The sequence below is a fragment of the Oenanthe melanoleuca genome, chromosome 4A, assembly GCF_029582105.1.
Source record: "Oenanthe melanoleuca isolate GR-GAL-2019-014 chromosome 4A, OMel1.0, whole genome shotgun sequence".
Classification (NCBI taxonomy): Eukaryota; Metazoa; Chordata; class Aves; order Passeriformes; family Muscicapidae; genus Oenanthe; species Oenanthe melanoleuca.
The window spans coordinates 10,956,607-10,973,687 of record NC_079338.1 but is presented as its reverse complement, the minus strand read 5'-3'; the positions used below and the strand labels follow the sequence as shown (position 1 = coordinate 10,973,687).

Sequence of the window (17,081 nt, the reverse complement as noted above, 5' to 3'; positions counted from 1 at the left end):
AGCACAGAGTTTAAAGCAAGCCATGTAATACTGCTAAAACAGACCAAAGTAAAATACTACAGGAGTTAAAACAAGGGTTTAATCTAGAACACTTCCATAAACAAAAAACATTTCAAATAAATTGAAAGATACATCCTTGTTACCACCTGTGTACATCCAGGGGTTCCAATCACTGCACCCAACTGCACTGATGCCTATGTATAACATAGGAGAAAAAGAAGCAAGCAACTTAGTTCTTAACCATGTGTTTCAGTGGACTGAAGATCAGACCCTCCTATGACTGTTACTTTACACCTCGGCTGTGATCTGCTTGCTCTAAAGTAACTGAGGCCTATCAGTATTAAATTACAAACTTATTTACAAAATATGTACACGTCTAGTTTGAATAACAAACCAAACTCAGGAAAAGCCTAAATCTAAAAGTCTTGTGAAAAAATATTGAAGTGGACAGTTCTGGATCTTAAAACAGGAACTCAGGAGTTCCTTCATTTTTGCTACTGGTGCTAGTAGCTTGTTAAAGGTCTTTCCCAAGCTATATGATCCTATGATTAATAAAAATAAATGGAATAAAAAAATCACACTTATTGTCATTAGGTAACAAAGCCTTCCCATGGGATCCTTTGGCTTGTCTGATTCAAAGCAAGTGCAAAACATTGACACCTCTAATCTCCCCTGGCTCTTCCTGCCTTGTAGCCTTTCTCTTTTCAGGGATTCCTTGCAGATGGCAAACAAACCATCCAAGAAAATCTAGTGAAAATCACTCTGTTTCTGTGACACAAGTAATCCACTCCTGAGGCTTGGCCCTGTTCGGTGAATGGTGCTGCAGCACCTGCAGCTTTTTTCAAATCACAGCTGGACTGGATTAGCTGCCACGTGGTGCAAGCTATGGTGTACAGCTCAAATGAAGCATTATTTTTCCTCTTTGCCTTTAGTCTTTCTGTAGACCATCTCTCGAAAGCTTGCAAGGATCTTATTCTCTCGTTTCCTCCTCTCCTCCTGGTTGAAGGATGCCAGGGCTCTCTTCTCATCTGCGCTGTAGATCTGGTTCTCTTTGCGCAGACGCACAGCTTCCATGCGCCGGTGTCTGTGGGGGACAACAGGGGCTACGTCAGCATGGGCAGAGGGTGTCAGTGCCTGTCACAGCTCCCAGCCATCAACTGCCCTGAATGTGCTCAGGGGCTTTCAAGATACTGAAGGACTAAGGCCCTGAGCCAAAGTTGACCTCTAGATGAACCTTCCAACAAAATGTTGTATTTGTACCCACTCATTAAGGTAATATGCATGATCATTAGTAAAATACGTAGTGTGACAAGAATATATTTATCTTTCTGCATTTAGAAGCCAGACAAAGGTATGAAATCAGACATCTGGCCTTGTCTGAAGGTATATGATCAAAGCCAGCTCCCTTGGTTCCTCCTTGAGCCCTGGCCAGGCTTTGGGTGGAATCCAAGAGAGAATGAAACCATATGTTCCTGCACTAGAAGCTGTGTAAGCTTGTTTGTTCTACAGTCTAGAAGCTGGGTCCTCTCACAGTGAAGATGGAGGCCTCGCCTACAGGTGGATACACACATAGGAATTCACAGGAATGGCTCTCCAATCCTTTGCTGAGACCAGGGCTCCCCAGCTGATGGGCAGATCTGGATGATAGTAAAGTATTAGGGTAACTGGTGATGTACCTTTCTTAATCACTCTAGGCAATCTTTTGCACTAATGATTAGGTGCATAACTTAGCTTATCCTTTTTAATTCTTTGCAGTTTTGCACTGTAGCAAATTATACTTACTCCTTAAAGTTGGTAGCTGCATCTTTTGTGTTGACCCTGCCAACTGGCAAAACAGATACCTAAACTAGATAATCCAAACTGCACACTAACCTTCCCAGGAAAGAGAGTGGCAGAGCAAGGAACTGATTTCTAGGGGTGCTGTTCTCAGGCTGTTAGCCAGAAGCCTTCCCTACACCCAGGGTGTTAGCTGCTGGCTTACCAAAATTTAAGTGAGATTCCTGTTGGCCATAGAAAAGAAAGTGCAGCCAACCTCTCACACACTGCTTTGTCTCCTGCTGAAGGGCCAGCACATACCCAGGCTGTCCAAACAGACCTTCAAGCCACCTGACACAAGCACCTCCTCATTTGAAATAATTAGAAGAGTATTGCCTGTGAAGAACTTTTGCTCTTGAGAAAGTGTACTCCATCTTTAGCAATGGGGAGTTTAGTGCAGATTATTGAAAGCAGAGCATCTTCTCCTCTGTGCATGCAAGTAGAGCTTGGAAGCAGTATTTTGTTCAGCCAGAAGAGAAAGCTGCTCTTGAAAATTCCACTGAACCACTGCCATCATCAAACCCATACCTGCTGCCACTCATGACATAACCAGAGCTCTCAAACGACGCGATCTCTTCACTCGTCAAGCCGATTTCACCTCTGCGCGGAATGCGTTTCCCTGCTTTGACGTACTCTGCCATGGCCGCACCTTCACCGGGCAGGAGGGCATGTCCATAGCTAAAAAACAAAAGTGGTGATTTCAATAGCTTCTGATAGAGAGAGCCTGAGCTAAACATCCAACTTCCCTGTTCACTAATATATATAGCTACATTGTTAAACACTTTCTTATTCTTTTCCATGTATTGGCCTGTTTCTTCCTTATGGCAACACTAGCAACATCTTAAATTATCAGCTGAGTTCATTCTGATGACACTATGAAGTCACAATATGGCAGATCTTCAGAATAAAGGTGCTTACAATTGATTTTTCTAGGAATCAAGGCTAAAAAGCATAAATCAGAACTTTCTGCCCAAATTCAGGTCAGGGGAAAGCCCAGCACCACTAGAACTTCTGTCTGTGAATTTCTGGCACAGCATTTCTCCCTCTGCATGCCTTATTGTTGCAACAGCCCTTTTGAACAGTAACTTTCACACTTAATTTACTTGATTTGATCAAAGTACCATTACAGCTGGCTACTCACTTCAAAGGCCTATCATCCTGAGATGCGTGAGTTTTGGGCGCCTCTGGTCCAATCAAACTGTCAGCTTCAGTATTTTCTGCAACAGTCAAATAATGAGGAAGATTAATCTTGTGCCTATTGTTATTTGTCATCAGAAGTGTTACACAGGTCACCAACACTTAGTGATGACTTCACAAAAAGGACATCAAGAAGTTTCCACTGACGTTTAAAGTCAGGTGAACCTACTTGACCTCTCAATCCAGAGATCATCCCCTTGAAGCATTTCATCATCGGAATCTTCGCTACTTGAATCACTGGATTCCTTCCTGCTCTTCTTAGCTTTCTTTTTCTTATACTTCTTCCTGTGATAAAGACAGACAGACAGACATGCTATTTATCAAAAAAGATGAAAGAAGATGCTTGGAATCATACTCAAAGAATTAAGTTTCTCAAGGCAATTTCCACCTATAGGAAGACTGGCTGTCTACTGTTTCATACAAAACACTTTACAGCAAAACCAAGACAATATATATGTTCTGTTTTGACTTTCATAGAGAAAGTGGCTCTACAGAGGGCTGTTTGCGCTGCACAATTGTGTAGATTTAAATAAAATCCATCAAATTAACACTATTTGCCAGCTCTTGCAAATTATCCAAGGTCCTCAGGCTCCCTCAGGGCCTGCAAGGAAAACTGATCTGCCCTCCAGCCAACAGCAACAAGCATGACACACAGCAATCACGACACTTACTTTTTGCTCTTCTTTTTCCTCTTCTTGCTTTTCTTTTTATCTTCATCTGAAAAAAAAAAGTGTATCTATTATAAAAAAGAAATTATTAGTTATAACTAAGTAGTTTACTGCCCTGTGAATAGTATGGCATGCCTTTTACATCCCTAGTGTTCATGGAGCTGTGGGCTCTTTGACTCAACCCTAACCCAAAGGCTAACCACTCCCATAATAGTAAGAATTACACTAACCACTACCCCTACCAATTAACATAATCCTAGCCCTAGCCCAAACCCAAACTCAATACTATGGGTTTTCCAGGTCAGAATGATTTAGGAACAGCTTTGCTGGGATTGCCTTGGCATGCCTTTTCCAGCCCCAGTTTTCCTGGAGCCATAGGCTCTTTTACTCTCTCAACCCTAACCCTAAGCCTAACCACTCCCGTAATGCTACTGCTAAGAATTACACTAACCACTACCCCTACCAATTAACCTAATCCTAGCCCAAACCACTACCATAACCATTACCCTAACTCTGAGCCTATTCCCACCACTAACTGCCTCCACCAGAATGCCCTAGTGCACATACAGATGAGACTTGTTTATACTGGGAAAGCATTAGTAGAAAGCTCCCTGCAGGACTGGTCAATATGAGAACATATCAAACAGATCTCTGGCATGAGAGGCCCAGTGGATGCTAAATTCAGCAGTCCCATTTCCTGAGGCCAGGCTACAAGCTGAAACCCTCTTGTCTTACCACTGGAGTTCTGCTCAGACTCTGAGTCACTGTCACTGTCCTCAGAATGTTTTCTGCGCTTTCTTTTGGATGCTTTACGTTTTTTCTTTTGTCTTTTCTTCTTCTTTTTCTTCTTTTCCTCTAGAATGTTTTTAAAGATAACGTTAGAGAACAAAGAACATCTAGTACCATATGAATTCCCTGATCTTCCCAATGCAACTCTCTTCTTTAAGCTGGAGCCCACCCCACTCACTTCCACCCATCCAAGCCAGGGAAACCCCTGCAAGCAGCAGCAGCAGCACATTCTAAGCCACAGTAACTTCCCATTTTCAAAAAAGCTGTGCAAGTCAAACAAAATACCTTCTGAGCTGGAATCCGAAGAACTACTCTTAGATTTTGCCTCTTCATCTTCTACTGGTGTGTGCTCATCAGAACTGAATAAAATAAGAGTTTGCTACTTAAAATCTGTTTTGTTGTACTCAAGATCAAAGGTACACATATGACCAAAGACGATTGAGTCAATCCTTGCAAGGGAGTAAAATATTAAAGAGCTAATTTAGCCTGCGAACTGCTGTCAGAACTACAACACAACAGTCACTTGATCTACAATAAATCACATATTGCCTAACTGGTATGTTGAAATTATTTGGCGGGAAAAAAGTAGTAATCTCATTATGTTACTTCAGAAAGGAATGGATACAATAAGTATTGTGGCACCATGACTAGCGCAGGGATAAAACATTTTTATAAACGGAACTGATATGATGTAATTAGTATTATAAAAAGCATGAAGAAAGAATATCCCTTACTCTGGGTCAGGAACTTTTGGTGACAGCCCCCAGACTTCAGGTGCCCCAAGTTCCCCAATTCTCTCTCTCTCATTGAGTCTCCTGTAAAGGAAAACACTGTCACTGAGACCTAGTTTGTAACATCCACCACAAAACATTTAAATTTCTACACGTTAGTGTTTCTATTCGCCTAAAACAACTACAATAAGGATAAGAAACAGCTCGGAGCAAGGGGCAAGTTCATAGGCAGGCAGTCTGGCAGCAGAGCTCCGCACACTGCAGAGGATCGGGGTAGCAGGTATTAAACCCCTTCCAGCCGAGCTCCGTCCGGTCCCCCCCGGGCGGCCCTGCCCGCGGGGAACGCACGGAGAGCCCGTGCGGGGCTGAGTGTTCGTGCCGGGCCGCACAGAACCAGGCCCGGCCGTGCCCGTGCGGGGCTGAGTGTTCGTGCCGGGCCGCACAGAACCAGGCCCGGCCGTGCCCGTGGGGGGCTGAGTGTTCGTGCCGGGCCGCACAGAACCAGGCCCGGCCGTGCCCGTGCGGGGCTGAGTGTTCGTGCCGGGCCGCACAGAACCAGGCCCGGCCGTGCCCGTGGGGGGCTGAGTGTTCGTGCCGGGCCGCACAGAACCAGGCCCGGCCGTGCCCGTGCGGGGCTGAGTGTTCGTGCCGGGCCGCACAGAACCAGGCCCGGCCGTGCCCGTGCGGGGCTGAGTGTTCGTGCCGGGCCGCACAGAACCAGGCCCGGCCGTGCCCGCAGCACACGCAGGCCCCCGCCCCTCCCGGAGCACCCTCCCCTCCGCGCGGAGCGGGGCCCGGCAGGGCAGGCCCGACCCCGCGCCGGCGCTCACCTCTGCCGCAGGATCTCCTCCTTCTCCTTCTCATAGTACTCGGGCCATTTACCGTGGTGGTGGTGCCCGTGGTGCGCGGAGGAGCGCGGCGCGCCGGGGCTCCGGGACCGGCTGCGGCTCCGCCGGTGGCTCAGGCGCCTCGGGCCATTGCGCTCGCGGGAGCGGGACCGGGAGCGGCGGCCGCGGCGGTCGGAGCCGGCGGCGGGCGGGGAGCGGGAACGGGACGCGGGCGCCATGGCGGCGATTGAGCCGCTTCCGGTGGCTTCCGGCGCCTCCCGGCCGGGCGGGAGCGGGGCGGGAGCGGGGCGGGAGCGGGGCGGGAGCGGGGCGGGAGCCGGCCAGCCCCGCCCGCGGGGTCACCGCCCCACCCGCCCGGCCGGCAGCGCGGCGGTGGTGGCGGTGGCGGTAGCGGCGGCGGCTCCTTTTGTGCCCCGCGGCGGCCGCCCGGCAGCGATGGACGCGAGCGCGGCGGCGGCGGAAGGTGAGGCGGCGACGGGGGGCGAGCCGCGGGCGGGGGCCGGTGGCGGCGCGGGCCCGGCTCCGCCCCGCTCCGCAGGCACCGGCGCGGGGTCGCGGCCCCGGGAGCTGTCCAGGGCGGCCCGGGAGCAGCACTGCCCCACGGACAGCTCTCCGTGCCCCGGCGGGGTTCCGCGTTCTTGCCCGGACACGGCCCGGCCCGGGCAAGGCCCGGTGTCGGGTGTTCCGCCGCTCGGCGCGGCCTGACACGGCACTGCCGCTCTGGTGCCGCGTCTCAGGGCTAAACTGACAGGAAGGGAGGAAATGGCCCCAGGCTGCGTCAGGGGGTTTAGGTTGGGTACAAGCACAGGAATAGGCTGCCCGGTGAAGTGGTGGAGTCACCATCCCCGGAAATGTTAAAAAAAGTGTGGAGACGGCACTTAAGGACGTGGTTTAATGGTGAACATGGTGCTGGGTTAACGGCAGGAGTTGATGATCTTGAGTTTTTTGCAACCTTTACCTTTATCTATGAAGATGACACAAATTGTCTATTCAGATAAGACACCCGCTCTTCTGTGAGCGCCCTTCCCCTGAGATTTGACCACGTTGCCACGGAGCTTTCTCAAAAACAACCCGAGTTTCTGCTCAGCTCTGGAAATTGCAGTGTAATATCGCTGGTCTGGCCAGCTCTGTGTAAAAGGGCATTTTGGACAGCTGCTCCACCCTGGGAAGCCCATGCTAGTTTATGTTGTCTAGAAATTATGTCAGCGTATGTCAGATTCTTTTTCACAAATGAAACAGTATTTTAGAGCCCAAACCTACCATAAGCATCATAAAAAAATCTGTTAGATGGAGGAAGCCTGTTTAAATTGTGTATTTTTTTGTGTGTGTGCAAGTAACCATGTGCAGAACAGGAAGGGAAAAGATTTATCAGAGATTGCCCATGTGTGTGGTGTTACTGTTGCCTGTGTTTGTGTGAGGACAGCCGCATTTCTCCCTTGCTTTAATTATTTTGGCAAACAGATCTGACTAAATGGTGAGTAAAACATCTCCCTCAGGACTACTCTGCACCTGTGTCACCTAATATAAGGTGACTTGAAGTGCTTTTCTACACTAGTAATAATGTTCATGAAGTACATAACAGCATCTACAATAACTACTAATGTCAATAAAAAGGATCGCTGGACTCTTAATTCAGTTATATGAGGCTTTATATAATGTGATTGGCAGGAGAAATACTCTCAGAGATTTCTTCAAAGCACAAACAGTGGAAATGTGTATTTTAGACTCTTTCAGAAGCAGTGATGGTTTATTTGAGATTCCCCCAGTGGAAGAATATTTCTGTCCTTAAAGGCAGTCTTAGGTAGGATAACTATTGAATATTGAATTTCAACTTTATGAAAAACCCTCAACTGTTCTGTTTATAAAATTTAATTTACTTTAACATAAAATACATGTTTTCATGATGGAGAATGTTACTTTGTCTCTCAAATTTGTCAGCTCTTTGAAAGAATTTTCTCACAAACTGGATTTTTTAAAAACAAAAGAGCTCCTCAAATTGCTTAATTGAAAACTTAAATTACTGAATTGCATACTTTTTTGTCTTCTTGCAAAAACCTGCACATAAATTTATTTAAATTTGAACTTCATATTTTCAGAACCTCCATCCCAGAGTTTTTTGATTCCTTCTATACCTGAAGATAAAAGTTGCTATTGGGTCTCTTACCTAGTTTTTGAGTTCCAAGAATACCATATGTAGTTCTATATCCTAGATGTTTCTTGTCAATATCTTAGATAAAATAGTTCTTTTATAGTCTTATTTATATTGTAAGGTTTTGTGTGACTTGAATCATCAAACACTTTCTAGGCTTGTCTAAAAATAAAAGTGGAAAAAACAACCCCTAACCTAGGAGATGCATGCTGACAAAAGGAAATTAAGAAGCACATTGAAATACAGCTTTCAGGTGCAGCAAGATGATGGCAGCTTCAGTCAAATTGGCTCAGCTGGGGAGAGCATCAGCTCTGTCCTGACTGTGGCAATGTGACACTGGAGTTCAGATTTTATATCTGACAGGAGGAACTGCCATAGAGAAAAGCTGCTGTGAGAAAGGTAAAAGTCAAGGAGATGGTGCAGCTCTCCCAGCAGATTTTAAATCAGGCAGCATTTCTGTGCCTAAGAACAAGTGGTTCAAACCTGATTTTTGAGGTCTAGTGATGCCTCAGGAGCAGGGATCCTTCCAAGTCAGTGCTCACCTGTAGCTGTAAATTTTCCTGTTAGTCATTTAGTATTGGAAGAGGCAGTGAGAAGTCCTTAAAGCTGGGGGATGAAAGGCTAAGAAATTATTTAATTTGGTCCACCACACATTTTTAGAGGAGAATAAAAGCACTGGATTAAGTGTTAAAACAATTATAATATTATTTTCATTTAATATAGCTACCTGTGTAAAAAATACTAAGAATCAAAGGAGAAAAGAATTGAAGAAGAGCCTATGTTTTCCCTGATGAATGTTTTCTATTATTTATTCTCCTTCAATTGACTCTCTGGTAAAATTTATAAATAAACAGAAACTGATTTTGTAACATTTAAAATCTGAAGGCTCACTTCAAAAAGGCACTTCTCTTACTAACTATATAAATACAGGAAGCCTGGCAGGTGATTTTCTTGCTAGAAGAGCTCATAAACCTGGGCAGGAGCATTTAATTGCTGATTTATGTAATGAAGGATTGCAGTAATTTCTGCCCGTGACTGTGGCCTGTTATGTTTTTTATCGAACTTGACAGGACATTTGTTCTTGTCAAAGTTTTTGAATGTTAAAAAAAAATCAGGAACCCTGTGGTTCAAGTCCACAGAATGCATAGGAAAAAAAAAAAAAAAAAAAAAAAAAAAAAAAAAAAAAAGGACCAGATCAGTAACAGAACATGAAAAATATCTTTTATGATTTATGATCTTGGTGTGTTCTTTGAACATTCCTGAACAGCAACAGTTTCCAAGAGGTCGCACTGTGGGTGTAACTTTCGTGGCCGCATGTCGAATGTGCCCAGAGTCATGTGCCCAGTCGCATTTTGTCAGAGGTACTTTGTGTCAAAGCCGTACACGTCGGTAGAGCTGCCGGCAGATTCTAACACGTGTCCCTGAGGTGCAGAGAATTCCGAATAAATGCTCCCGCAAGGAGCAAGGGCGCTCAGGTGCGGGTTCCAGCTGCCCTCGGTGCTGGGTGAGGTGCCGGCTGCGTCAGCGCTGGCAGAGCAGCGCCGATGCCCCCGGGAAGGAAATGAGACTCAGCGGGAAGTAGCGTCTGCACGGCCGTACCCACACGGTCACCGTGGGGCGGCTGTGGGGGTTTGCTGCCCGGGACACGGAGCGCGGGGAGCCGGGAGCCGGGCGGGAATTGCCAAGGCCGCAGCGAGGCCCGTGGGCGGGAGCCGGGCCGTCCCAAGGCCTGCGCTGGAGCAGGGTCGGGGCCGCACGCTCGGCATCTCAGGCGGGGGGCGCTGAGGCGGGCGGAGCGTCCCAGGCGGTGCGCGGAGCCCCTGGCGCGCCGAGCCGAGCGGGCTCGGAGCTGCCGGCGGCGGGAGAGCGCGGGGCGGGCCCGGCCCGGGGCGGGAGCGGCGGCAGCGCGGCTCGGCCCCGCCCCGGCCCGAAGGTTCCCGAGGCCGATCGGGTCAGAGCCGAGGGCAGCGCCTGCAGCGCCCCCCGGCGGCGGGCGCGGCGGTGCGGGAGGCGGCGGGGCCGCGGCCGGAGCGCGGCGCAGGTAACGCGGGGAGCGCGGGCTCGGGGGGCTCGGCTGAGCCTCTCGCCCCGCTGGGGGCTCAGCACGGCTCAGCGAGCCGGGAGCGGCGGAGGGGCCGCCCGTCAACCGGGCCCGGTGCTGCCAGGCCGCTCCCCGAGCCCGCCTCAGTCAGCGCCGCGCTCCCGCTCGGGCTCCGGCCGCTGCCGCCCCGCGGCCCCGCTCGGAGCGCGCGTTCTCCCGGTCAAGCCCCCGGGTCGCGGGGGAGCAGCGTGGGACGCGCTCCCCGTGCCGGCGTGCGGAGCCCCGGCCTTGGCGTCTCATCCGGCCCGGCCCGGCCCGGCCCGGCCTGCGGAAATAAAGTTTTGCAGGTAAAATTAGAGCTCGTGACTCGCTGTTCTATATTTTGATGTTTTTTTGCGGCTTATTGGGGGACTTTGAATGGGCAATGCTGACAGATGGGTTACTTTGAGTTAGCAGATCTATTTTGTTACGGTGCTGCTTTGGTGTCTCGGTTTGAAATACAAAGCCTTGCAAATATATATGACATGGGGTTTAAAAAAGTTTATTTTTCTGGGAAGTGCACTGTCCATAGCATTCTCATTAATTCAGTTGGCTGGTAATATACAATCACAGATTCTGGTGTCTGGCCATAAATAACTTCATGTTATTTGGCTTTCTCATAACAATTTATATTTCACAATTAAAAAGAAATTACTAATAATATTTAAAGCTCCTTGAAGGACCCAAACCTTCCATCTTCTTGGTTTTATAATTAACCTTATTTGCTGTTGCTTAAGATGAGATGTTGTTTCTGTTTCCCATCTTGTAAGAACAGAGGATATATTCAGAATTCCACGTACCTTGTGTAGAAGGGAAAAGGACTAACAACAGTAAGAAACAAATTTACGGAGTGCAGTAGCACATCATCTTCTGAACAGTACCTCAGATTTGATTTTTCCTAATGAAGGAATAGACAGTAAATATATGAATGTTGTCATGCAGTTAAAACTGTAAATCTGCATTTTTACTAATTTGATGTCTTTTGCTTTCCCTTTACAGGAATGGAGGGGAAAAAACTTATTTCCGCAACAGACACACAATATTCTAGTGTGCTCCTTCAGTCTTTGAATGAACAACGTGACCATGGACTTTTTTGTGATGTTACAGTCATTGTGGAGGACCGGAAATTTCGAGCTCACCGAAACATCCTTTCAGCCTCAAGCACTTATTTTCACCAGCTTTTCTCAGTGGCTGGTCAAGTGGTTGAACTGAGCTTTGTAAGAGCAGAAATTTTTGCAGAAATTCTTAATTATATTTATAGTTCCAAAATAATCAGTGTTCGATCTGATTTACTTGATGAACTGATTAAATCAGGGCAGGAGCTGGGTGTTAAATTCATAGCAGATCTGGGCATACCTCCTGCCGAAGGCAAAAATGTGCCAAGTGAGGTCAAAGACAGTGCTTCAGAAACTTCAGCTTCTAGTCCAAATCAAAAAGATGCTGAAACACAGGTAACTGTAATCAGGCCAGAGGGTCAAGAGGCAACAGATGGGATGCCAGTTATAACACAGTCATTCTCCTTACATGGCATAGAATATGAGACTACAAAAATTACAGTGAGCGATTCGGATGATGAGGATGATGATGTAATTTTTTGTTCTGAGATTGTTCCTCCAAAAGAATGTACTAAAGACAAAAATGCTGCAAGCCAGAACCAGACTTGCTCAAGTCCAGCTGGAGCTTCTGACCAAAAATCCTGTGGCAATGGTGGCTCTCCCCATTTGACAAACACCACAGCAGCTCAGAACCTCAGTTTGTCTGCCAGTCAGCTAAGCCCAAACCAAACACAACCAGGTGCTGAATCACTCATCCCAGCAACACCGCAGCATTTTACTCCTAATATCATTGTGCTAAACAAGCCTCTGCTTAATTCATCACTTGGTGCCAGCTCCTTGCATCAAACACATGTGACTCCTACAATTAATTTACTTGAGGAGAACCAGCAGCCATCAAATAATGGCTACGTAACTGAAGTGGAAGCAACTGCTGTTGATGATGACGAGGTTATTGAAGATGATGTCGATATCGTTAGCTCCTCTAGTCCTGGTTCGGTCAGCAGCAGCTCTTTGGTTCAGCAACCTTCTGTTCCTAAGGCAGCGAGCACTGAAGGATCAGGTGTCCAGAAAAAACAGGTTGTTACATTTCCACAAGAGCCATCTGCTAAACCTGGAGAATTTAAAATAAAAATCTCAGATGTCCTTTCTGGAAACAACAAGGAATTAAGTTCGGGTCTAGCATCAAAGAATGTGGCAGATGGGCAGAAAATCATAACATTAGATACAGCAACTGAAATAGAAGGCTTATCCACAGGCTGTAAGGTGTATGCAAATATCGGTGAGGATACCTATGACATTGTCATCCCTGTGAAGGGTGATTCTGAGGAAGGGGAAGCCAAGCCTGATGACACACCCAAAACGTCCGGTGATGAATCTCCAAAGGGGAAACGTATGAAAGTAAAGCACGATGACCACTACGAGCTCATTGTGGATGGCAGGGTCTACTACATCTGTATTGTGTGCAAGAGGTCGTACGCGTGTCTGACGAGCTTGCGGAGACATTTCAACGTCCACTCCTGGGAGAAGAAGTACCCGTGTCGCTACTGTGACAAGGTTTTTGCTCTTGCAGAATATCGTACCAAGCATGAACTTCACCACACTGGGGAGCGAAGGTACCAGTGCTTGACATGTGGCAAATCTTTCATCAACTACCAAATTACAGTGTCCCACATCAGATCAGTTCACAGCCAAGACCCTTCTGGCGACACGAAGCTGTACCGGCTGCACCCCTGCAGGTCCCTGCAGATCCGGCGGTATGCCTACATCAGTGACCGCCCCAGCAGCGTCCCGGGGGTGAACGAGGGGGGAATTGTCTATCGTGTTGGCTCAGGGAAGGATGGCACTGAAGGAACATCATCCAACCCTCCAGCCAAACAAATTACCTGGGATGACATTTTCGTTCCGCAGGGAAATGAAACAATTTTTAAACAAAACCCGTCAGAGGGAAGTACTGAATTTGAATTTGTGATACCAGAATCTTACTGAAATGTTTGAAATGCTGGAAAAAGGATTCAGTGCCAGGAGCATTGCAGCTGTTTTAACTGAACTGTTCAAATTGCTGTAAAATCAAAGGTTAAAGTCAAAAGAAATGAACTTGTTCTATCACATAATCAAATGGTAGTGCTTAGATGGACCATGTTAAATGCAGTGATTTGTGGAAGCAATTAATCAGAAATTTTACTTTAATAGAGAGTAAGACATTTCTAAGGCACTACCAGTTATATTAAATTTGATCAAAACATGAGAATTTGTGGCTTGAAAATGTACAATTCCTTCTAAAGAGCTGGAAATATTTCTAAAATAACTGAGGTATTTCCTGTACCCATACTTACCATGTAAACCCTTTCTTTCATGTTAGCACTTTAATGCTGAATTCTGTTTAGATGTTAACAAAGAAAACAGTATGATTTTTTCATCATAGTCTCTTGGTCATGGAACCATTAAAAAAAAAAAAAAAATCCCACAACTCACATTTGTGAACAAGGGGTCAAAATACATGATCCCCTTCTACACTGGAATAGTCTGGTTTTGAGCTAGCATCTTAATTCTGCTTTTATAAATATTATAAAATATCTGTCTTCATGCAAAAAGTCTTGTCAACAAGCAATACTCAATTAGGGCTAACTTGAATGAACTTTACTTACACTTGGCAGTATGGCGAGCAAAGTATTCAGTGTCCTGGACCATGATATTTTACTCTTTTTGCAAGGGAAAAAAACAAACCCCATGAAGCTCAATAGTGAAGAAGCTTAGAAAACTTAGGGAGGAGATAATGTTACCTTCTTCATTGAGAAATATTGTTGCATTTTCTTACTGCTGGAAAAAATGCCGGTAATTAGTTTGATATAAAGTGTTGCTCCTTTTTTTTTTTTTTTTCCTACTTCAAGAAGAAAGGCTGCAGTCACGAATTTTGATATTTATTATAAAAATATTAATTTTTTTTAGGTGAAGGCTTCTCAAAGCTATTAATTTATGTAAGTGCTGTATTGGTTTAGCACTGAGACTGCTGAAGATCTTATATGTCTGTTTGGCTAGATCTTCAAGTGTAACAGGAATTTGGATTTTGCCCCACACTTGCCCCCATTTATACATTTTGGAAGATGAGGACTAAACTAACAACCAGAAAATACCCTTTATTCACCATGACCCAAAGTATAATTTCTCTGCAGTTTTCTAGTTGTCAGCTGTTTTCAGGTTTGAGTTTATTATGTTACCGTTTTATTCTCCTTGCAATTGGTGCCTGTTTAAACAGTTAAAAGATGAATTAGATGTCCAACTTGATCAGGAAATGGTAGAGGAAAACAGCTATTTACAGGAGTCTTAATTCAGCATTTCAGAGTTAGTGACTTGTTGAATTTTTGTAAACGGTAATATGAAAACTCCTCAAGTTCTAAAGGTGACTGAGAAAGGCTGTTGTGCATAGTACTAGTTATGGAAGCCTTTCATTGCTTAAATTGCAGTTACAGATTTCTCTTTTCTTTTTCACGTTTTAACTTAGCATCTTGATTTTATGACTTTGAAAGTTAAAGGTTTTAGACATACAGTACTCTTCACAGAAAGGCACTTAAATGGTAAATGGTTCAAATATAAGTTGAGCAATGATGGGAGGAGGATTTATTTATGTGGTGCATGTAATGCTCAGCACTTCTCTTTTGTCAGCCAAGAACATGATATACCTGATTATTTCCAGATCATATTGCAGACCCCTTTGAATACAATGGGTCATGCTTTGAATGTGGGGTGTAACTGAGGTGGCATTTCTGCTGTCAGACATTATCCTCATGTGACATGAGTGTGGATTGCCTGTGTTGGAGCTGGCTGGTGCTGTGGTGGCACTTCCTGAACTTTGTGATGAAAGCAATGCAATGTTATTTTTGTTATTTACATGACACATGTTTAATTGCAGAGTAGTCTTGAGTTGGAAGGGACCCACAAGGATCATTGAGCCCAACTCTCAAGTAAATGGCCTGTTTTGGGATCTGGAATTAAGCATACATTACAAAGTGCAGAATTAAACATAATGGCTATCACTATTTGCTGCTGATATATTTAAAACCTTAAATTAAACTGTGCCTAGTAAAGGTCTCTTTTTGGAGGAAAACTGGAAAATTAGGGCTTTGTAACTATTTTTGCTAGAAGACTCGTGCTTGCATGTGTCTCAGGGTCTTCAGTTTTCCTTGGAAGTGATTTTTGATATCCAAAGTCCAGAGGTATGTAAAGCATATTTTTAATTTCACTTCCGGTATTTATTGGTTTGGAAACATGTTAAATCCATGCTTTGAAAACTTTATGGGGCCATGAGTAAGCTTTTATATTTAGATTTCTGGCTATTGCACTTATATTTTGTGGTTTTGTTTGTTTTTGTAAGCATTTAACTTCCAGTTTAACTTAATGAAAAAACTTCTCTAAATATTAAGAAATTGGCTTTGGGATAATGGAAGAAAAACATTGAATCTGACAAAGCATTTGTATAGAAATGAAAAATTTCAACAGACTAAGGTAGTAAACCTCACAGGCATTTATTATGCATATGAAACCATTAACAAATCTGCTGCAGAATATGGTAATAGCAACTGCATCCTCACTGTCTGGTTTCTTTGGGGATTCATACCATAACATTCCACTATGTGAACTAAATAAATATTGAATAACATCTGCTGCTTATTTATTTTGTTCTGTTAAGGCATGCAGCTTATAAAAAGATGCAGAAGCTGACAACTATATACACTGAATTCTGAGTTCTACAGCTATTGCCTAGGAAATGTTCCATGTGAAAGATTCCTTGATTTTCCCCAGCTGTGATGTATATAGTTGTACAGTCTTTCCTTAACATACTTTTTAAAGTTGTGTTCTACTTTTCATTAATCAGTAAGTGATATTAGTTCTTAGAGCTTTCTATGGCAAAAATAAAAACTTTTGATTCTCAAGGTTGGTGTAATATGTTTCTCTTTGCTGGCTACTTAGTTTCTGTAGTCTAACATGTTTGTAGCTTCCTTTTCCAGGTCTTTGGAAGTGGGAGGGAACCCACTGTGGGGGGAAACAGGGTGAGGTGTTTTTATTTGGGCCTTAATTTTGTTTGTTTGTTTTAATGCTGTTTAATTTGTTTTGTTGAACACTTTCCAAGAAAGCAAATTAACAACTCCAGTGTGTTGAGAGCTGAATGCTGCAATAGATGGGGTAAAGGGGAACCTCTCAGGACAAGCAGAGCTCCTGTAGAACAATCTGACCAACTGCTGGCATTGCAAATGAGCTCAAAATAAAAAAAACAAAACATACCTAGTGACCAGTAAAATGTACCTAGTGACTAGTGCAGTGCTTTCAGCTCACTCATGGTTTGGGCTCTTCTTCCAGCTGCTGGCTGGTTATGATTTGTAAGAGTTCCATTGGTGGTGACCCGGGGCCAACAGGAAATAATCTCTTACTTTGTGTAGACTTCTTATTACATGTAAGGAATGCAATTTAATAAGTAACATATCAAATTATGCTCTAGATGCCTTTACCTCCTTGGCACAGGGCTTCTACCTCGCTCTGCTGACATCAAGGAGCAGCTGACATCATCAGGACAGAATTAGGCCCAAAGTAAGCAAAGGAGACACTGAGACTCCACTGGTTGGATTGTTCAGATATGTGTTAAGTGAAAAATCAGCAATAATAACTTTACAGAGCTTGAGGTCAGGGCACCATGTTATGTGGGTAAAACTGCACAATTATCAAGTGCGGGAGCATGAGCGCCTTCAAAAACAGAATT

At 45.0% G+C, this 17,081-nt stretch overlaps 2 protein-coding genes across 3 annotated transcripts; one reads left to right on the top strand and one right to left on the bottom strand.

Annotated features, from left to right (window-relative positions):
- Nucleotides 1–57: 57 nt before the first annotated feature.
- NKAP (NFKB activating protein) lies at nt 58–6,310 on the bottom strand. Its single transcript, XM_056491464.1, has 9 exons — nt 6,031–6,310; nt 5,204–5,284; nt 4,755–4,828; nt 4,416–4,535; nt 3,684–3,729; nt 3,182–3,297; nt 2,957–3,032; nt 2,344–2,493; nt 58–1,084 (listed from the first exon to the last, which is right to left on the bottom strand). Exons 1-9 carry the CDS (start codon nt 6,264–6,266, stop codon nt 910–912), a joined length of 1,074 nt encoding a protein of 357 aa, XP_056347439.1. The 5' UTR covers nt 6,267–6,310; the 3' UTR covers nt 58–909.
- Nucleotides 6,311–6,358: 48 nt separating this feature from the next.
- Nucleotides 6,359–16,260, top strand: ZBTB33 (zinc finger and BTB domain containing 33). Of its 2 annotated transcripts, none has more exons than XM_056491460.1 (2): nt 6,359–6,511; nt 11,277–16,260. In XM_056491460.1, exons 1-2 carry the CDS (start codon nt 6,484–6,486, stop codon nt 13,316–13,318), a joined length of 2,070 nt encoding a protein of 689 aa, XP_056347435.1. In that variant the 5' UTR covers nt 6,359–6,483; the 3' UTR covers nt 13,319–16,260. The 2 variants fall into 2 exon arrangements, with proteins under 2 accessions (XP_056347435.1, XP_056347436.1); XM_056491461.1 differs by lacking the exon at nt 6,359–6,511 and adding an exon at nt 10,200–10,585.
- The last annotated feature ends 821 nt before the right edge of the window (nt 16,261–17,081 follow it).

Coding starts and splice junctions, on each gene's coding strand:
- ZBTB33 (XM_056491460.1), top strand. CDS start 6,484: ATGGACGCGAGCGCGGCGGCGGCGGAAG. Junction 6,512..11,276: donor GAGCGCGGCGGCGGCGGAAG/GTGAGGCGGCGA, acceptor TTCCCTTTACAG/GAATGGAGGGGAAAAAACTT.
- NKAP (XM_056491464.1), bottom strand. CDS start 6,266: ATGGCGCCCGCGTCCCGTTCCCGCTCCCCGCCCGCCGCCGGCTCCGAC. Junction 5,285..6,030: donor GAGGAGATCCTGCGGCAGAG/GTGAGCGCCGGC, acceptor TTTCCTTTACAG/GAGACTCAATGAGAGAGAGA. Junction 4,829..5,203: donor CCAAAAGTTCCTGACCCAGA/GTAAGGGATATT, acceptor TATTTTATTCAG/TTCTGATGAGCACACACCAG.